General features: G+C 35.4%; 2 protein-coding genes and 1 long non-coding RNA gene across 6 annotated transcripts; 1 reads left to right on the top strand and 2 right to left on the bottom strand.

Moving 5' to 3' along the window:
* Window positions 1-1444: 1444 nt before the first annotated feature.
* Window positions 1445-4037, top strand: LOC128132133 (uncharacterized). Its single transcript, XR_008230074.1, has 2 exons — window positions 1445-2351; window positions 3836-4037. It is a non-coding gene; the product is annotated as an uncharacterized LOC128132133 (long non-coding RNA).
* A 3530-nt stretch (window positions 4038-7567) lies between these two features.
* Window positions 7568-11913, bottom strand: LOC111888815 (uncharacterized). 4 transcript variants are annotated; one of them, XM_023884929.3, is made up of 7 exons: window positions 11726-11913; window positions 11331-11562; window positions 9898-10472; window positions 9618-9806; window positions 9507-9536; window positions 8326-9417; window positions 7568-8241 (listed from the first exon to the last, which is right to left on the bottom strand). In XM_023884929.3, the coding sequence occupies exons 3-7, from the start codon at window positions 10315-10317 to the stop codon at window positions 7690-7692; spliced, it is 2283 nt and encodes a 760-aa protein (XP_023740697.1). In that variant the 5' UTR covers window positions 10318-10472; window positions 11331-11562; window positions 11726-11913; the 3' UTR covers window positions 7568-7689. The 4 variants fall into 4 exon arrangements, with proteins under 4 accessions (XP_023740697.1, XP_023740694.1, XP_023740693.1 ...); XM_023884926.3 differs by having other exon boundaries at window positions 11331-11619; XM_023884925.3 differs by lacking the exon at window positions 11331-11562.
* Window positions 11914-12200: 287 nt separating this feature from the next.
* Window positions 12201-14083, bottom strand: LOC111888816 (E3 ubiquitin-protein ligase SINAT3). Its single transcript, XM_023884931.3, has 3 exons — window positions 13532-14083; window positions 12880-13266; window positions 12201-12804 (listed from the first exon to the last, which is right to left on the bottom strand). Exons 1-3 carry the CDS (start codon window positions 13703-13705, stop codon window positions 12400-12402), a joined length of 966 nt encoding a protein of 321 aa, XP_023740699.1. The 5' UTR covers window positions 13706-14083; the 3' UTR covers window positions 12201-12399.
* Window positions 14084-21811: the final 7728 nt, after the last annotated feature.

The raw sequence follows: 21811 nt of genomic DNA on the forward strand, positions 1-21811 counted from the left end.
AGAGAAGATTAATGTTTTTAATTTTGAAAAATGATGAATTGATTATGAGTTCGTAAATTAAGATATTTTTTTAGCCTAGATATGGCTTAAACACACCAAGGAATCATTATTTTTTCAACTTTTAGATCTTATTATTTATCGAATAAAATTCAGGAAATATAGAAATTCATAATTTCTTATCTTCTTTCCATTGATATCAAATTTGATTAATAAAACATTTCTTTTACTTTTTTTATATGTTTAAATTCAAATTGTGAATCTGAACTATAACTCATTAATTTTGTATAAATTTGCACAAATTCACAATGTGAATCTGCATAAATTTATAGTGTGAATCTACACAGATTTCACTGGGTGAATCTGTACAGATTCACAATGTGAATTTGAACAAATTCACAGTATAAATCAGAACAGGTCAATTTTTATTTTTATTTTTTTATCACATTTGATATCAAAGATGGAGAATAAAAAATTATGAATTTCTATACTCTTAGTTTTTTTATGAAAAAATTGCTCTAAAAGTTGAAAAAAGATTTGTTCCTTGGTTCTAAAATTTAAAGTGATTCATTGTTGAACATGTCACGTTATATATATATATATATATATATATATATATATATATATATATATATATATATATATATATATATATATATATATATATATATATATATATATATATATGGGATAGGGAATATACATTACAGCCTCATCTAAGCTTAGGTATTAAACCTCTAAAATATGTCGTTTTAACATGCTAAATATATGCCCGATTTGGTTTCACTTGGTAAATATATCATCCTCCATAACATTTCTTTCTTTCATTATTGTTTTACCATCTTTATTTTCTTTCCTCAATTATCGTTTATTTATTACTTCACCCAAGTGAACTACTAAACCCTAAACCTAAACCCTAAACCCTAAATTTAAACCCTAAACCTAAACCCTAAACCCTAAATCTAATCCCTAAACCCTAAACCTTAACCCTAAACCCTAAACCCTAAACTCTATTGTGTCGATCTTGAATTTACATCTTGAAGTATTAACCGTGAATCCATTAACCGTAATCTTTATTATAGTAAAACAATGTATTTTCAAGAGGTTTAGTACCTAAGCTTAGGTGGGGCTGTAATATATATATATATATATATATATATATATATATATATATATATATATATAGGAATGAGTTCTATAGAAAACAAATAACTAGGGCAACATCTACCGGAACCAATAATCAAATGACACGTGTCCATTTCTTTCTTCACAAGTAATGTATTGTGGAAGTTATTATGGAAGTGATGTGTTGTCATGTTTTCATTGGTTCAAATATGTGTTGCCCTAATCATTCATTATATATATATATATATATATATATATATATATATATATATATATATATATATATATATATATATATATATATATATATAGGTTGGACATGTCACGTTACTTCGTTGTTAGCAAGCTAATTAATTTTCCACAAAATAAAAACAGATAACATGGTTGGGACACGGGACATGTCATTATTAGGTTGGTTGCAGTTGACCCGTTCTCCACCTTCACTTCAAAATACCATACAAAAAAGGCAGGTGAAGTAATTTGGCCATTTGGGTAACCTATTAATTAATACAGTTTCGACTTAAAAGACGCTAAATATTTAGGCTGATGCAATACGGGTCTGTCAGGTTTCTTTGATCCATGATCATCTTTTTTTCTTCCATACTAAATGACCTTAAACGAGATACGTTTACGAAAAAAATAATAATAAAAAAATACATGGCTCATTCTACATGCATTATAGTCAATTCAAACCATACAAAGACTCCAACTACAAACCACATATATATAATATATATGCACCATCATGATCATGTATACACCATACTTACATGCATTGACGTTATAATAAAATGAAGGTCTAATCATATAAATGTTACGCCTGTTTCTGGTATTATTTAAAATCATAATTTATTTATTTTTGTATAGAAACTCGACAAGTTGGAGGCCCCAAACTGGTCGAGTAGGGATGTAATTAGGACGCAAGTTAAGAAGTCTACTCGACGAGTTGAGAACCCTCAACTCGACGAATAGACTGACAAAATGAAACCCTAATTTTCAAGGTTTTGCACCCTATTTAAATATCTTAATCCCCATAAGCTGACCTCATTTCCAACCTCCATTGTCACAAACCCTAGCCTTAAAACCCTAATTCACTTTTGAGAGTTTTGAGCCAATTTTTGTCTATTCCTGGTGATTTTGAAGAAGAAGGTACTTGAAGAAGGAGCAATTAAGGACGTGTAGGAGGAGAGTAGATCCAGAAGTTGGGCTTCATTTCTGGTTCATCTGAGGTATAAAGCTCCTACCTTGTCAATAGCATGCTTAGATCTAGTTTTAGGATGTTTTCTTCTTGTTTTGGTCCAAGAATATTGGTTTATGGGATTCGGATGCCCTTTGTGGGCAAACCCTTCAAATCTAGGGTCTTGATGGGACTTCATGGCATAAAAGCGCTAACTTTATGGTCATGGAAGTCTCATGCAACTTTTAGACCATCTTTTTGGTCTTTTGAGCCAAGTAGGCCATGCATGCAAGTAAATATAAGAACTTTACGTAACCAAACCATCCCTAGAGTCTAGATCTATGACCCCCACGACTTATCTTGAAGTTTTGATGGCTTTTGGAGTTGGATCTAAGCCATTTTGATTTAGGGTTAGAGCTCATTTCTTCTAGGATGGTCTTAATGGGTAAAGTCGGAAACTTTACCTTACTAGATGAGTATTCAGCCCAGATCTGGATTATGGGACTTAGATTCGAAGAATAATGGCTCAATGCATTAAGAAGGCTTAATAGACTGAAGAACTTGATGAGTTCATAAAGGAACTCGATGAGTTGAGTCGAAGTGTCCCGATTCTGTTAGAGGAAGGACTCGACGAGTTCAACGACAGACTCGACGAGTTGATTTGGAAAGTCCCGATTTTGTTGATAGGAGGAACTCGACGAGTTCATGAAAGAACTCGACGAGTTGGATCACGATTTTAGGGTTTTATGATTTATGGACTCGGCAAGTTGAAGGGCCAACTCAATGAGTTGAGTCAACTCGGAATGTTGACTTTAACTTTGACCAAAGTTGACCCTTAAGGGGTTATGAGTATGAAAGGATAATTAAAGGGCATCTTTTATGTGTAGGAGTTTGAGTGGGGTTGACTTCAGAGCTGAGGACTGTCCAGCTACTTTACAACATTTGAGGTGAGTTACCTTCCAGTAGAAGTGGGTCGAAGGCACTAATGTCGACCCACTAGTAGTTGATTATAGTAGAGATGGTTGTCTTTGTGATAATTTTCCGGTATGCCACTACCAGTTATGCTTTATGTGCTAGTATGCTATGATATTATGTGATAAGGTAGGAGGGGTGGGATAGACTCTGTAACCGGTCGAAGGACCGAAGGGGTAGCCCATCACCGAGATGTGCTAGGCATTATGTGACTTATATGTTTATGTACTAGGATGATATGTGGTAGTGTAGGGGGTGAAATAGTCCCCGTTATCGGTTGAAAGAGATTAAAGGGGTAGGCCGACACCCAGATATGCTAGGTAGTTAACGGTTGAAAGAGACTGAATGGGTAGGACAACACCATAATATGCTAGGCGATTACCGGTTGAAAGAGACCGATGGGGTAGGCCAGCAACCTGATATGCTAGACGATTACCGGTTGAAAGAGACCGAAGGGGTAGGCCAGCGCTCGGATATGCTAGGCATTATGTTTATTGTATGGTATGTGGTATGATGTGGGAACTCACTAAGCTTTGTGTTTATGGTTTTCAATTTTGGTTTCAGGTACTTCCTCTTCGAATGGAAAGGAGTCAGCATGATCGCAGCGCATCACACTAAGTTTTTCGTACATGAGATCTTTGGGAGTTATACTCTGATGTTGTTTTATCATGACATGTTTTCACTATTGATATATTGGTTTTGATATGAGTTGATGCTATAGATGTTTTCAGACAAATGGTTTTATAATTATTAAATTTAAAATGAATTTTTTGGTCTTAAATTTTGGGATGTTATAATAAAAATCCTTAAGTTTTACATAAATGTTTGGGTTTATCCTTTTACATATTTTCGGTTCATTAAAACTAGAAATTTGCAACTTTGTTTTTTGTTTTTCAAGTTTACCCTTTTGCGCTTTGTGGTTTATTAAAAGTTTTAAGATGACATGGATGTTTAGTTTTACCATTTTTTTTCTGGTTTATTAAACCCTTAATTAGTTTGACATATATGTAAGGTTACAAAATAAACCAGAAAAAAATTGGTAAAATTGAAAGAAAAGAAAATAGCAAGCCTCTAGGATTAATGACCATAAATAGAGAAAATTGCAAAATTAACCAATAATGTTAATTACTTTGTAAAAAATAGCCAAAAAATCCAAATTACATTTTTAGCCATCAAAATCGCAGATGGATTAATCTCATCTGCAACTTTGGCTACCCATCTACGAGCGTACAAGTCACTAAAGCATTGTCGGGCTTTAGCGACTTGTATATTCACAGATGGACTAGTCCATCTGTAAACATAGAAACTCATCTATGAACATAGTTGTGCTAAGTATAAAAACACAAAAAAAATTGTTTCATTTTTCACTATTTTTCATTGAGAAACTCTCTCTAATAAACGATTTTCTTAGCCCATCTGTGATTATGGACGAGTTAGTAGTCAATCCCTATTTATTTCATAGTTAAAATAAAAAATTAAAAAAAAAATTGAAATCGCAGTTCGAATGAGAGGAAATCGCAGATACGCTTAGTCCATGTGTGATTTTAAGCAAACAAAGCAGGTATTTATACAGCAAAAAAAACATCTGCAGATATACAAGTCACTAAAACAAGATTGTGTTTTAACGATTTGTACGTTCGCAGATGGCTTGCTAAAATCACAGATGAGCTTAATCCATTTGTGATTTTGATGGCTAAAAATGTAATTTGGATTTTTTTTTTTTTTCCACAAAATAATTAACATATTTGCCTAAATTTGTAATTTTTTCCCATAAATACGCAAAACGATAAATATTTGACTTTTATATGATTAGGCCTAAAAAGAATGTATGGTCATGTTCCTTTACCCTATGGATTTATAGATGGAGCCTTAATTTGAAAGTGAAACCTTTATCTTTGTTATTATTATTATTATTATTTGGAATAATTCCAAAAATAAAATAAAAATATTAAATAGAAAAGTGAATTTAATAATAATAGAGTGGTTGTGACAATTAAACGGATAAATGGACCAATTAAGTTTGGGCAAGTTGAAGGACAGCCGGTGACAGGCCCACCACTCAACAGTCCACCACTAGTTACTTCACCATCACCAATGACCAAACCAAACCTTCACTCCACTCCACTCTACTCCACTTACAAAATACAAAATACAAAATACAAAATACAAATGGACCAATTTACAAACTCGAACTTCCTTATGAATTATGCCCTGTAACTAAGGAAAATATAATAATTAGCATTAGGCTATATAGAATAGATAAGCTAATGTTTGAAAAATATCCATATTTTATAATCTTACAAGATAACTAACTAACTTTAATTTATAGGTATTCTAAAATAACGAATTCACAGATGAAACTGATCTTGTCGACCAAAGCTGTCTAAAACTATTCTTAACAAATTGAAATGCATACCATTAGGAAGGGAAGGACTGTTCATTGTACATGTGGTTTGGGAAACGTCTTTAATTTGTCTGGAGAGGTTATTTATTTATTAATGAGGACTTGGGGCGTTACGTTATTAAACTTATATATATCATCCTATATATGTGATAAAAGATGAGGATGAAAGCGAGCGGACATTTGAGAATGAAGTTAACGTTGTCTATTTTAGTATATTGTTACTTCAAACTTAAGTTTGACCCACAATACTTTATCTTTTTGGATTTTCATTCTTTGCTCTCAACCAGAATAATAAACATCAATGATAAAATATTTTAGTTACATGTTTAAATACTTTTTGGCACAGAGATTAAACTTAGTGTTGTTATCATTTTGTAATAATTACAACAAAGGAATAAACTTAAAAATAAACTGTTATAAAAAAAGAACACAAACATATATGTTTGAAACAAATTTGAAGTAATGTTAAATTATTTTAGGAGCTAGGGCGGAAGGAAAGATACGAAACAGAGGTTGGTCTGTGGTAAAAAATTAAGAGTTTTAAGTTTGAATTTTACAAATGTAATCAATTCTCTAAAACTACTACTTCAGTGGTTATATATAATGCCAAAATTCTGTTTTGTTTACATGTTTTATTTATTTTTTAAATGCCATTATGCCTTAATAACATAACTACAGAATAGTTAGGTGCAAAGTAAGGATAATATCCATTTATATAATATTTTTAAAACGTTCTTTTTAATTATATGACATCATGCATGACATGTACATGAATCACAGGAACATATTTTATTTTATGTATAAAGATTATGTCTTTTGAGTAACAAAAATTACATATGAAATAAACCCCAACAATCCAATCGATCTCGGAAAATCATATATGTTGATATCAAAGAATTTTCAACAACTACGTACCGTTATATATAAGATAAGATTACCCATGAAATTGAATATCCGAGTTGGTAGTAGGAAATTCTTACTTTTTTTTTTTTTTCACAAACTATAATTGTATTAAGGGTGGTGTTTATCTATCCTACATAATTATTTTTTTAGCATGCAAATCTCGACGTTCAGTTTTAAATCATCTCAAACCAACTTGTTCTTTTATAAATTTTATGCAAAAACCAGTTGTATATTAAATTTATACATGTTTAAGTATGTCGATTGTGTCTATGATGTTGGAAAAGTTTTGTGTACATGTAATCGAAGTCTGCACTTTGGATCGTGTTGTTGGATATATTTCCCGAAAATAGGAGAACTTTGGATCCTATGTATGGTCAATTGGTCATGGCCTGGTTTATATGAAATCTTGACCGGAAGAGAGAACTTGACGTTGTTGGCCTATGAATAAACAATAACGGTGGTGCTGGTGCATGAAAAAAGTATTAAACATAACAATAACACTTGGTTTTTTTTTTTGCATATATCATTCTAAAAAGTTATTTATTATTTATAAAGCTGAATTCGAAAACAAAACAATACAATTATGGTATGGTGGTGCACAAAGGGTAGTTTGGGTAGCATCCACTAGTGGTCACAACCATCATAAAAGAGAAAAAAAATCAAAATATAATTTACAAGTCAAATCAAATTTATGAATGATTTTAGATGACACGTCGGCCCATTCATACTGAAAAAACGAATTACATAAGTGACTTATCACAGAACAGAAGAGAAGAAAAATGAGATAAGCTTGACGTTTTAAAAACAGAAACTAAATGGACCATCCATCACCAACGCAATCTCCACAACTCAAATGCCCTCTCACCATAACTATATTTTAATTTTACTTTACCTTCCTCGCAAGTATTTGTACGTAATTTATATTTCTGATTTTGTAAGTTTTTTTTTTTTAATTAATTAATTAATTAATAAAAAGAACCAGCTGGAGGTTGAGAAATGAAATCTTGTTTGAGTCCAACACCATCCAATCCATCATATTTTTGTATATTATATGGTCATAAAATAAAAGTAAAACAGGTGAGCTGAGAAAAAAAAAAAAAAAAATAGTTATTCATAAAGCGGTTTGAATGAAGTCCCAAATTCTTTGTTCCATGTAAAGGCGATCCTTGAGAGGGCGAGGCATATGGCGTGCATCCGGGAACAGCAACAGCTCGTACGGCTTGCGAGCAGCCACCAAGGCATTCAAAAGGCGGGCCGTATGCCTGAAATGAACATTCTCATCAATCAACCCGTGAACCAACAAAAGCTTCCCTTTCATCTTGCCCACATGGTTCATCACCGACCCGAACCAATAACCCGTTTTGTTTTCATCCGGCATACCCATATACTTCTCTGTGTAAAACGAATCATACCCGTCCCATGAGCTCACAGGCGCACCGGCAACCCCACACCTGAACATCTCCGGAAACCGACACAGTGCCATGGCCGACAGGTATCCTCCGTAGCTCCACCCGTACAGCCCAATGTGCTCCGCTTTCGCCAGCCCTTCTTTTATCAGCCATTCCGCTCCCGCCACCTGGTCCTCCGCGTCATAACGCCCAAAATTGTACTTCACTGCACTTTCAAACTCCAGCCCTCGCCTCAAGCTACCCCTGTTATCCATCTATAACAACAACAACAACACATTTTAGCATATTTATTATAGATACCACTTTAAGGCTTTAAGCTAAAAGGTTTTTGGACTAACCTTCCATACTAGGATGCCTTTACTTCTAAGAAACTGAGCTCTCATATCAACAGTGTTGGCCCACGAATCGCTCACAAGCTGTACACCCGGACCACCATACACAGCAATCATGGTTTTATAAGGCGGAGGTCCGAATTTTGCTTCGTCCGGTTTATATAAAGCCCCGTATAGAAGCGTCCCGTCTTTCGCTTGGATTTCAAACATCTTTGGAGGGTCGATCTGTAATTTCTTCACTCTTGGGATTGTAGCCGCTTGTTGCTCATAAAGACACCTAATCAGGGACCCATCATGCAACGAGCAGAGTGACACTCTAGGAGGCGAATCCAGAGACTCATGAATATCTACAAATTTCTGCATCTGATGATCAAGCACCACAATGTGTTTTCCCTTACCAGGTGTCAGCTTCACCGGCCTTTCTAATTCATTTGCTGGAAGAGACAGTTTAGCACGATAAAGATGACACTCGAGAGGCCCGTCTAAGGTTCCGGTGAAATATATGAACCCGGAGGCTTCATTCACCCCGACAATCTGTTCAACCATCCATTCACCTTGCGTTATGGGTCCCATGCACACACCGTTTTCATCATGCAGATAAACATGTCTATATCCAGTTTTTTCACTGGCCCATAAAAACCCGCCTCCTTTATCCAAAGGCGTGAAGCAATCGTGCAGATTGATCCACTTGTCGTGTTCTTCAACAAAGATGCATTTTCCTTTGCCTGTTTTGATGTCAAACTTGAGGAGCTTAAGTTTGGAATGAGACCTGTTTAATACTTGGGCGATCACGGCATTTCCATGCATCCAGTTGACTCTAGCTAAATACTCGTTTTCACCATCGGTCCCACTCCCACCGCAGCAAAGATCCATCCAGGTGACGGCCCCACCAATAACAGGGACAACACCAAGACGGACCTTCACATTTGTGGCCCCCGCAAAAGGGTAGGCGTGTTCTTCTTGAGCCTCTGAACCGGTTGTAGTCTTACCCTGGTGCATGATTCTGTAAACAGGTATTTCAGATGAATCCACCTCCGTAAAAGCTATGCATTTGCTGTCTGGGGACCACCAGTAACCATTCCTTCGATCCATCTCTTCCTACAAAACAACCTCAAAACAAGCTCATTTCCATACGCCAAAACAGATATATATAAAATTAACAACCAATTTGGGTGTGTGACTCTTACCTGTGCGATATACTCGGCTACAGCATGTGTCTGTCATCATAAAACAACAAACAGATTGTTATAGTCATACAAGTAAACACAGCTTTTGGTCATGCAGTTACATTGCCTAACCTTAGTGGTCCCATTAGCGCCAGATGTCAAGCGTTTGGACCTGTTGTACAAAAGATCTAATGCGTGTAGTTCATGGTTTCTTACATAAGCAAGCATAGTACCATCCGGAGAAAGATGTGGATCAACAATGGGAGAGGTATCACTGGGAAGCTTCAGCTGTGGTTGTAAAGAACGATCCATGAAATATATCTGCAAAAAAAAAAAAAAGTAATGCCATAAAAAATAAAAGAAAAAGAAATAATTCATCAAGTATAAAATAGTAAAAGAAAAGGACACCAACCCCAGCAGGCAAAGGCACCATGATTGTGGTCTTCTTGGAGCTTGTTTTCACCCATTCATAGCGTGTCACCCCCAAACCACGCTCTCTTGATCTTTCCCTTCTAAACTTCTCTTCTTCTGATAGATTATCTTCATCAAGACCACCATCGGGTGGGCTAAAAAACACTTCTTGCTTACAAGTTGTGAGATCAAAGATGAAGACTTTTCTGTTTAATGTTTGATCCGGACTATACAAGTAAGATATAAGATTATCATCAGGACTAAAATTAACTGAAGTTGGAGAACCGTAACCGGGTAATGGGTACTGCACTATCTTCTCAATTGAAAAAGGAATCTGCTCATCAACACTGTCTGGCTGAGGCATCTTGCTCTTGCATGTCAAATTCGAGTATTTCAACTTCTTGTTTTCACCGGATTGCATCAGATTCACGTGTTTACCACAACAATCAAACTATAAAATTCAATATCATCATTGTAACCATCACAAATCTTCTTCGATGTCCAAGAGGGATCAGATCACACACAATTTGGTGGATGAACTGCCTAAGCAATTACTTACTCATTACATATATGACTCTGCAGAAAAAGCCAGCAACAACTCCTAAGTAAAGATGGATTTGATTAGAAAGAAACAGACATCATTTTTTTTCCATTTGAATCACCCACAAGGAAAATAGCATTTGAAGTTCAATGATTCAGACACACAAGGCCACATGACCATATCCATTTTAGTGAATTATTATATTGGAACTCAATTAGGATGCTAAAACAACCAACTACTTGACACTTCAGCAAACAAAAATTAGCCAACAGTTTTTTTTTTTTTTTTGAAAAGAGAAAATCAGCCAACAGTTGAAGAACTTATGGATTAACAAGCATAAAACTCTTTAATTATTGGAAATGATAATGCCAGAAAAAACTAATTTTAATTTCCAATAACTTAACATATGACTTGATAGATCAAAAGTATTGTTTGGGAATTAACTTTAGGCCAAATGCATATCCCAAAAGTGATCTAAAAAGGTTTCTACTTCTATATGATATTTTTGAAGCTTAATTTCCTTTTGGGGGTTTGATTAAGTGAGATTTTATTAGGTTTTATCGCCCAAACACTAAGAATTACAACCGCAGAAAGAAACAAACAAAACAAACGGCAAAGAGATTAATCATGAATCGCAAATACAACATTGATAACACAAAGGCAGTACGACGCAATCCAATGCAATAAGTTTCCTACAATCAGTGATACCGAGCGGATACCTTGGTTTCGTCAATGCCGTTAAAAAAAAACAATAAACTAAAAAACGAAACCGATTCAATCTAAGAGGATTGAAATAAACCCTACCATAAAACCCCACGCAAATCGATTTGTTGATGGAAAACTGCTGTAATTAAATGATAAGCATTAAAAAACTTATGAAAACCGAATCGAACCTCAGAAAAGATACGATTTTGTGATCAGCAAAAGTTCCGACATGTCGATAGTGACTGATTTGGAAATGGGATCGGATAAATTAGTACCGACTATGGAAGTTGTGAGGAGTATTCTCTTCTGAAAATTAGACGTATATTGGAGAACTAAAAAAGTTCAAATAGGGTGGAGATCACAATTTACGATGCATTGACTTTCTGGTCAAATAATTTCCAATTCTCCATTACCTATATTCTGCATTATTCATCTATCATGAGCAAAATTATGCAACAATTTGTTTTGAATCTGATCCTACATCAATAAAGGATTGATTCGGTTTTTCTGATGGAGAAAACAGAACACTGAACAGGAGAAGCGATAAGAGAGAAATAGAGAGAACTGAGAAGGGAGAACATACCTGATTGATTCCAGCGGGGAGCGGACGAGCGGTGATCACTGATCAGCGAAGGATTGAGCGAGGGTTTGAGCGGGCCGACTGACGAGCAGGGGCCATGATTGTTGACGATCGTTGGACTTTTGGAGTTCTGGTTCGGATTATTGGAGAGCACAACCCTAAGTTTAAATATTCAGGCCTGATTTGCATAAAAAATGTTGGGCTGTAATAAATCAGCTGGCCCTTATAAAGATGCGCCCCCCCTGACAATTAATTAAATGGTTTTGAGACACAACTGTATAGAAACATAGCAATAAGGACATGATATCATCACTTCTCAAACGTGAATGAAAATACAACAAGTAAATTTGAAACAAATATGGTCTAAGTTGATGACGTTTCTTGGATTAGTAATTAGCAAAAACAACAAGGACTTTTTAAGCCACCTTTTTGTTGGTACGAAGAATGAATTATTTTGAAAGGAATTGAAATATGTACATATGGAAACAAGAAACAAATTCTTATATGTTTTCTCAATGTTTGTTTGCGGTATGCACAATAGGATTGGACTGTGGTTGACCTGGCAAAAATATGCATCTATCTATCTATCTTCAACTCCACACATTACATTCGAGATATGTAAATGTTGTTAAGGTACAACCACAAGAGACGTGTAAAAAAGATAAGATGATATCGAGTCATATAAATTGGTTGGGTATGGGTATGCAGAGCACCCCAGCAGCAGCATCTGTAGTAGTGGTAGTAGTAGTATTGGTCTGTTGTTGTTGTTCTTTCCATATCCTCCCTGTAACTCTGAGTTTGAGCTCCTTCCTGTCACCACCTGAGAAAAAAAGTGCCATGTTTCTCTGTATTATGAGCCCATCATGACTGTCCTTCACCTTCCTATGACTATCTCTTATGCTCCTCGGTGTTCCTTCCCAAATCAGCTTCCTTCCATTCCCTCCAACCTCTAAACTGTAGCTGTAGTTTCGAGCCGCCACCTCATCACCCATAAACCGCACAAACGCCATGTACACAGGCGCCACTCCCAACTGAAACGCTTCAAAATGCAGACAGAAATACTCTCCAAAACAATTGAACACCTGAAATCAAACACAAAACTCTTTTCTTTTGTTTTAAACAGAAAGAAAGAAAGGTGTTAAGTCTGTCTGTCTTACAGTCAGCATCCAGGTGGCGTTTTCAACTTCACGTGGGTTAGATTTAACATAACGATGGTTAAAGGTACAGCCTGTGTGCATGTCTACTTTATGGTCGTCTCTCAGATGTGTAACAAGAAAAGGAATATCACCCGTGACTGAGCATTCTGATCCAGCGTATGGGCAGTTATAAGGTCTGAAGTTGCATGACATTTCGTGTTTCAGCTTGCTGTAATACGGGAATGTTTCTGGGCATCCTAATGAGTAATATCTGCATGGGAGTTCAAGAGATTCTGCAACTTTCTCCAATGCTAAACATCTGATATCTCCCAGTTCTTGTCTGCAAGTTGGGCATCGGTTGTGCACTTGTGTTTTACAGGTCGAGCATAACGTGTGCCCATTCAGACACTGCACCAAACCAAACCATATTTCATAACTACAAATGGCACAACCACAAAATCTACCATCACAAATTCATTTTAAGTTTTTCTGTTTCGATGGTGAATGTTCGTTAATTAGTCTGTGATTTAGGGCTAAGTAATCGGTTCCCGTTTTGATACAAAAACTCAGACATGGGATCAAATTGCGATGAACTTGCCCTAATTATACATTTATACTTGTAATCAAATCAAGAAAACACCATGATTCAAGAATTAAGGTAATAGATCAAAACCTGATGAATTGGAGGGTACATTGAACCGGTGCAAACTGGGCACTCCAACAGTTCATGAACACTTGTAGCAGGAGGCATTCCCGTGTTATTACGAGGCTTCGGACCGAAATTTTGGATCTCTGCACCTTCTACTCTATTGGAAGATGATACACACTCTATATTATCCAAATCCATAATCTCTAACCAAGAATATGCTATGTTTTCGGCTCGATTTCCGAAATCCGATACGAAATCCAACAAAAGATTCAAATCCTAATCGAATTTTACTAAAAGAGACAAAGCCTTTTTCAAGAGATCATCAGATCGATGATATCCAGGGGACATGAAGAATAAGGATCAAAACTCAAAAGGCGAAGGAAACAGTTATGAAACAATCGAGAATGAATCAAAGCAGCAACGAGTGATATTTGGCGTTTTTAAATTGGATATTTGGAACGAGTCATTATGCTAGTTGTTTGAGAAGTTTCCAAGACCAAATGAATAGAGAATTGGCAAATGGGGATGAGTTGGAGGGAAAAAAAACAAAGAAATGATTGCTAAATTGAGGGGTATAGGCTGGCACTTGGCATGGCACCAATCCATCAAGAAACCCTTGTAAGTTGTAACCACTCTCTGAATTAGTGTAACTGAATTTAAGGTTAAACCACCTTTTTCTTAATCATTCCTATTTAAAATTTTAAATTCTAAAAATTATTAAGTTTTACCATATAGAAAGGGAACTATCTTTAAACATAGTGGGGGCGGATGCTCTTTAGGGCTAGGAGGGCCATGGCCTCCCCTATTAAAGTTCATTATACCTTATACATATGTAGTTTATCTATATTAAATAAATCAAATATTTAATAAATTTGTAATATAGGCGGATAGGACCCCTATAATAAGCTATAGTTCTTAAAATTCAATAGTTAAATAAGAAACTATGTAACGATTATTCAAGAATCCAGAAAATCACTCCAAAAATAAAACAAATCTTATTTTATTAGGAGATAAAGGTACTATATCTCTTGAAAACTCTATAAAAAAACCAAAAATCTAACTAAATTATCTCGGTATTTGAGTTTAGAAAAACAACAAATTCTGAAGAGTTTATTTCAGCTGCAGAAAAAGTAATTTTTATCGTCCAACCGCCCATCTCCTTTACTAGTAATCGTTATTCTCCATCGATCATCCTATAATTCGCCACTTCACCGGACTGCACCCCACACCTCCATTAGATGTGGTTCTTGTATGCACCCCCTCCATGCACCCATTTTTTGTCATTTTGTTGTCTTTAAACCTATTTTGATTTTACATATTTTGGCTTTTTTTCGTCATTTATTATTCTTATTATTATTAAAATAATTAATTTTATTTGATGTCTTTTTAAGTTTAACTTTATTTTTAATAATAAAGAAATTGATTTGATGTTTTGTTTCCTTCTATAATTATGTACATATAATACAATCGATCGACTGAATACATTCTAAAGTTTTATATATATCATATGTTTGTCTAAATTAATATATCTATAATGATTGAATCATATAGCAAATTTTCAAACTGATTCGGTTTGTTTCTTGTAGATAATTTTAGTATATTTTATTTGTCGAGTATTTAGCACTCATGAAAATTTGAAGGAATTGGTTGACAATGTGGCACAAACTCTTGAATATGTGGACCTTGAAGGTTATAAATGATGAACATAATCATGAGTCTGCAATGTATATGGAGTGTAACATCCCAAATTTTAATACCAAAAATTTCATTTTTAATTAAGTTAGTATAAAACCAAAAGTATAAAAACACTCATAGTGTCATCCCATATCAAAACCAATATGTCAATAATCAAAACATGTCATAATGAAACATCATCAGAGTATAATCCCAAAGATCTCATTTGCGGAAAATATAGTGTGATGCGTTGTGATCATGTTGACTCCTTTCCTTTTGCAAAAGAAGTACCTGAAACCAAAACTAAAAACCGTAAGCACGAAGCTTAATGAGTTCCCCCATCATACCACATACCATACAATACACATACTGCCTAGCATATCTGATGGGATTTGAGCATTCTAACACTCCTATGGTGTACATGCAACCCTATAAACCTTGGATCTATGTTTTCTCTATTATACATGCAATTATTCAATATTCCAAGGTTTCATCCTAACTAGCATAATGTGAAGCAACTACACTACAAGAATCTAGTAGAATGACATACATTTTGATGGAGCTTGAAGTCTTGAATCTTTAAGAGCCTAGTGCCCCAAGTGTTGCACCTCAAATAGTTCACACAACACCAAGAACCCTTGGAATAACTTGAGAATAAGGATACTTGCACCAAATCGGTTTTACCCTCTTGTGTACACACACTAGTGCTCATTTCATGAGCTAGGGACCTTTTTATATAGTGTGGAGGATTGGGGTTACATTCATAAAAACCCTAATACCCATGACCTTTCATTTCCATAGGATCCATGGGTTAAACACTCCATGGACTATCCATGAAAGCTTAGCCCAACCTAAATGAATTTGGCCCACCTTATATATATATATATATATATATATATATATATATATATATATATATATATATATATATATATATATATATAAGAGTCCATACTTAATTAGTTCCTTTTGATCACTAAATTAATTCTAAATTAATTCTTGATCAATACTAATTAAATAATGTGATTTCATATTAATATATTAGAACTTATAATATATTAATATAAATCATAAGTATCCTTTTTCTCATTTTGTCTATCCAATTGTTCTGATGCCATGCAACCCAAATGGACCATGCCAAATCGGGTCAAGTACATACTAATTATAGTTATGGACTTAGACACTAATCCAACAGTCTCCCACTTGGATAAGTCTAAAACTATTATTGTGTATGACTCAAAAACCCGACTAGCAATCGTAGCTCTTAAAGTCATTGTCGAACTCTGATCTAGCCAATGACTTGTCAATTAGATAAGGGATCATATATTCCTCCATTCTAGATATCATATGGACTGAGACATGGATTATAATCATTCTCTCTATCCATTTGTTGTTTCCTGATTTCCGATTTATGACAAACGACTAATTGAACGAATCAAATCAGTCCAAGCTTGGCCAAGCACTTAGGGGTGTCATCACTAAATCATCGAGGGGCCCAGAGATATCGCTTTTATCCCATCAAGGGTAAAAGGAATGGATAAATTTCGACTCATATGCTTGTTCTACCACTCGTTGAATCATACACAAAGACACGTTTTATAACATCGAGTTACCAATGCGTTTTCGTACAATCAATGTATAACTAACTCATAGGCAACAACTCATATCTCTATGTTTGTCATAGGCAACAACTCATATCTCTATGTTTGAAGAATATAAGGTTTGAAGAATATAAGGTTTGAAGAATATAAGGTTTGAAGAATATAAGATATTATTGTCTCATGATCACTCGTGATAAAATCCATGAAGAAAGTCAAATAAGTGTGGGTTTAATCCAATACTCAGAACTTATGAGCACTCATGAATGTTGAAGCAACTCTTGCTATGTCCAACACCTTAGACATCTACAAGCCAACTTCATGACAGTCTTGCCTTAATACCTACTTCCAACGTATTATCGACTGTGGATGGTTTGAATAACTTAGTCATTCGGGAAGAATGACCTAGTTATTATGGAAGTCAAAACATGCAAAGTGAAACACAAGAATAATTGAATCCAATATGGTCTCAAAACTTATGAATATAAATAGAACACCTTTTATTTATCACCATATTTATTACACATTATTCATTGCATAACGTTTCAAATCATCAACTTTATACTTGAATCAAAACAATAGTCATGCCATGCTCTAAGCATGCACACTATGTTTATCCAAACTATATTTATGCCATACACCAAGTATGCACACTATGTTTGTCTATGATCCTTACTTTGTGGAATATATCAATTGAACATAATTACAATGATTCTCATTTCACAATCTCAAATCCTTATCGTAAATGTAAGAATTCTAAATTCCTGCCATTTACCAAAATCTGTTAGATTCTAAACTCAAATGCATTGATCCTCTTGTAATGACTATGCACAAAGTCACAAAGATTTGGCAACAGACATTACAAAGTACTCCAATGGAGATCAATTCCATGGAAATGAAGTCTCAAATTCAAAGTACATTCCTTTGAACATCCTTCTTGCATTAAGTTTTCTAATCTTACACAGATTAATGGATAACTTCCACCTATGAAACATTTCCATATTCCCATTCTGATTATCACTTCTGAACAAGAATTGCCTCTTTTCAGAATATGTCAATATGGTCCTTTCCAAAAAATTTACACCATACTTCCAACTATCCATGAGCAACCAATCTTTGGTAAACCTTAGATTGTCCTCGACAATTGGTTATTCACCTTAGTCATATCCAGTTCTAGTACTTTCTCTCTCTTAATTCCATAGGCATTTGGAAAAATTTATAACAGATGAATATTATAGCACATGCAATCGATCCTATATCCGAAGCATATGGGACATGATTCATGACGTCTCACATAAAGACATGATCCTAGATCAGTCTTTTGCTACATTGTTTTTATTTGCCATGTTTTCATAATTCGACTATGAAGAGGGATGTTGTAATCATAATCGAAATTGAGAACGCAATATATATAGAATTTCCTTAAGTTGAACCATTCCAACATAAAATTCATATATATATATATATATATATATATATATATATATATATATATATCCCTAACTAAAGATGATTAAAATCTCAATCTAAGCTTTTAGGATTGAAATGAAGTATAATTTCCTCTCCCTTAGGTATAGCAAAACAACTTTTCCCAATTGAAACTTTTGTTTTGCTATAATTAACATTGCTAAATTACAACACTTATTATAATTATCATGCTCCCACTAACATGATGATTATTAGCATAACACTTATGTTCCCACTAGCTTTGACATGTACTCAGAAATCAGCTGGACTTCTAGAAATCAATACTTAATTGACTTTCTTACCAAATTCAAATTTCTGATACGAGATGCTTTGATAAAAGTTTATCAAAATCAAATGCCTTTCCTTAGATAGCACACATGTGTGTCTAAATAATTTCAGAACTATGAAAAGGGATGTCGTAATCATAGTCTTAATTGTTTAGACCTTTGACATTCCTCACAAGTCCATGTTAGTGTACCGGTTAACCACACACGCTCCACTAACGACTTTGAGAATGCAAATATCACAATTGCTATCTACTTAAAACCACTTAGTGAAAGCGTTTCCTCACCATCATTTTCATGAATCAGAGAGAAACCTTATGACACTTAGATTTTATGGTATATGTGTTCCTATCCATGTGAATTTGTCAAAACCATAATCACAAGACAAGGTTAGTGACAAATCCAAACTCATATGGACTGAACTTGTGCAATCTTAACTTCGTGCCACCTAGCAGCACAAGGGCCTGTCATTGCTTCCAAGTTGTTATGCAACCAATTGAGAACTCTCAAAACTCATATGCAAATCCAAATTTAACTGGAATGGGCACAAAAATAGGAATATGCCAACATGATAGGTTATAAACCTCAAGTCGTGTGCTAGTGATAAACTACAGGTTTTATTCTTGATTAGATCTTGAAACTCTTTCAGGATCTTTTAGACTCCCACTGTCCTCTTGACATATAAGACTCTCTTGCCAAGACCTATTCCTTGACAAACAAATATTCAAGAGATAGTGTGGATTCTTATCAAGACAAACACTTCACATAATTGGCCTTAGTTGGTCTTTGTTTTATCGAAAACATCACAGCTTACTAATTTCAAATGTACAAGAGTAGAACACATTTTACTCTTACATTTGACAAGTGTTAATAACCTTCTTTAGGATGTGTCACTCAAGTTACAATCTTGGAGTATGACTCTAAGACTTGCTTTGGAATGAAGTATGACTCATCTTCTTGATTTAACCACTTCAATAATTCATGACTCCTCTTCTTAGCCATAAGAAAGCACTAACATGTCCTTAGAGGATGAATTGTGATATGGTCTCACAATCATTAAGATGATCATAAAACATGATACTAAAGTACTCTGGCATCTTTTCAGATTTGAGAAACGTTTATCTTTCTGCCAAATTTGATTCTTCTCATTCGTTCTGCCATACATCGAAACTTTTCCAACGTTTCAAAATTATACTTAAACTTGTAAGTATAACCATATTTACTAAACTTTAGTAAATCATGACGAATAGTCTTATCGATCTTTTGTGGTGGACTTGACCAGTGCACAAGAATGTGTACTCGATCCCTTAGTCCTTCACATATACATGTGAACAAGGAATTAGTCTTAATTTTCCAAAGCTGAAAATTCTCATTCATCATACAATACATCTTGCATGATTCCAAGTTTCGATCCAATTGAAACCTTGGGTGATGAGAATCTTTCCTTATTTGATTGCAGTACAGTGGATGGGTCCCTGGTGTGATGTGACCCTTTCGTTCCTTGGAGTATGATCTGAATCGTTTAGTACGTCTGGTATGAGTGATTGGTAGCTAATTTTTGGGCATTGACTTGTTTCTATCAGACACAACAAGAGAATCAGAGGGGCAGTAAGTTATCGGGGTATGTTATTCGAGGGACGAATAACATGGTGATATCTTGAGAGGGCGGTCTGCAATGAGACAGACCACTAGAGTCTCCAGGTTCTGGAGAGTCAGACTGGGTATCATAGCGGCAGAAGGGTCTGTCCTTTTCCAGGTTTGGGAGTTCCTATTTGGATTCAGGTGTCCATGGAGGAAGATAGTTGTGTGGTATGAGATCCTTTCGGTGGTGCTTTTCAGGTTATTGGGTTCGATCTATGTGTTTTTAAGGAGCGATTTCGAGGGCAAAATTTAATTCAAATGGGGGAGAATTGTAACATCCGGACTCCCAAGTATATTATTGTGTGTTTAATTTTTGAGATTTATTGAGTGACTCGATGAGTTGTGAGTCCAACTCGTCGAGTAGAGTCAAGTTGACCACGTGGGATTAAGGAATGGACTCAGCGAGTCAGTGAGCCGACTCGCCGAGTTGGTGCTGTGTTGTGAAACCCTAATTTCCTGGGGTTAGGGCTTATATAAGGGAACTTATGCCCCCATTTCTGCCTCACCAGTTGCCTAACCTTCTTGTGTAAAACCCTAAGCATGTGTAGTGAGCTAAGAGAGTCTTAGAAGCTAAAATTGGAGTAACCTAGTGCATCTTTTGAAGAGAATAGGAGATTATCCAACAAGGAACCAAGAGAATCGGTTGGATCTAGAGTATCTTCATGTTAGGGCTTCAGTGGGAGGTAAAAGCTTGCACCTTTCTCATTATTTGCCTAGATCTCATTATATTGGAAGATTAGGGTTTCTTCCACCTTTTGTTAGGACTTCGAGCATATAGAGTTATCATGGGGTTTAAACCTCAGATCTGGACCTTGTGAGGTCCCTAGATTCCAAAGGTCCCAACTTTATTCATCCACATGAGGGCTATTGTGCTTAACACCTTGTGAGAGCATGTTTTGGTATATTGGAGCAAAAATTACCATACATGAACGTAAAGATCGAAGCTTTACGTGACAACTGAGTCTTGAGATGCTAGATCTAGTGTTTGGAGTGGTAGATTTGTTTTGAATCGTCTGAATAAGGAATGAGTTTGAATGGACTCGTCGAGTCGATGAGCCGACTCAACGAGTCGGTGAGGTTTGTCCCAATGAGCTTGATCATGCGATAACTCGGCGAGTTGGGGGTCAACTCGACGAGCTGAGTTGGACCTTCACGAGACTTCTGAGGAAAACGTGTAGACTCGACGAGTCACATGGGTGCACTTGGCGAGTCGGGTCAAACATGGGCTATTGACTCGAGTTTGACTTCTGTTGACTTTAGGGTTGGGTCAAACATGAGTAATGGAGATCATGGAGGGGTAAAATGGTCTTTTATCCACTTCAAGAGTTAGAGAGAAAAAGAATAGCCTTTGGGTATTAGAGTCGCGAAAAGAGTATTAATTAGAGATATTCATCCTTTGTGTTAGGCGGAGGTTAGTTCGAGATTCGAGTACGAGGTTATTTGCTTGCTTGCTTGCGAGGTGAGTCTTCTCACTATACTTACCATAAGTGGTATCTTTGTGTGACTGAGATGATTTATGTGTTTATAGTGAGTACTGAGTTATCTTGCATTATGTCTATGTGATTTATGATGTGTATTATTCAATGCTTACTGACTTAGGACCGGAGGGTCCACCCGAGTTATGGGACCGGAGGGTCCCA

Source organism: Lactuca sativa, chromosome 2 (assembly GCF_002870075.4).
Source record: "Lactuca sativa cultivar Salinas chromosome 2, Lsat_Salinas_v11, whole genome shotgun sequence".
Lineage (NCBI taxonomy): Eukaryota > Viridiplantae > Streptophyta > Magnoliopsida > Asterales > Asteraceae > Lactuca > Lactuca sativa.

Excerpts from the sequence above, each read along its gene's own strand:
- LOC111888816 (XM_023884931.3), bottom strand. The coding sequence starts at position 13,705 with ATGGATTTGGATAATATAGAGTGTGTATCATCTTCCAATAGAGTAGAA. Across the intron at positions 13,267-13,531 it reads TGTACCCTCCAATTCATCAG|TGTCTGAATGGGCACACGTT; the intron begins GTTTTGATCTAT and ends GGTTTGGTGCAG. Across the intron at positions 12,805-12,879 it reads ACGCCACCTGGATGCTGACT|GTGTTCAATTGTTTTGGAGA; the intron begins GTAAGACAGACA and ends GTTTGATTTCAG.
- LOC111888815 (XM_023884925.3), bottom strand. The coding sequence starts at position 10,317 with ATGCAATCCGGTGAAAACAAGAAGTTGAAATACTCGAATTTGACATGC. Across the intron at positions 9,418-9,506 it reads TAGCCGAGTATATCGCACAG|GAAGAGATGGATCGAAGGAA; the intron begins GTAAGAGTCACA and ends GTTGTTTTGTAG. Across the intron at positions 8,242-8,325 it reads AAGGCATCCTAGTATGGAAG|ATGGATAACAGGGGTAGCTT; the intron begins GTTAGTCCAAAA and ends TTGTTGTTATAG.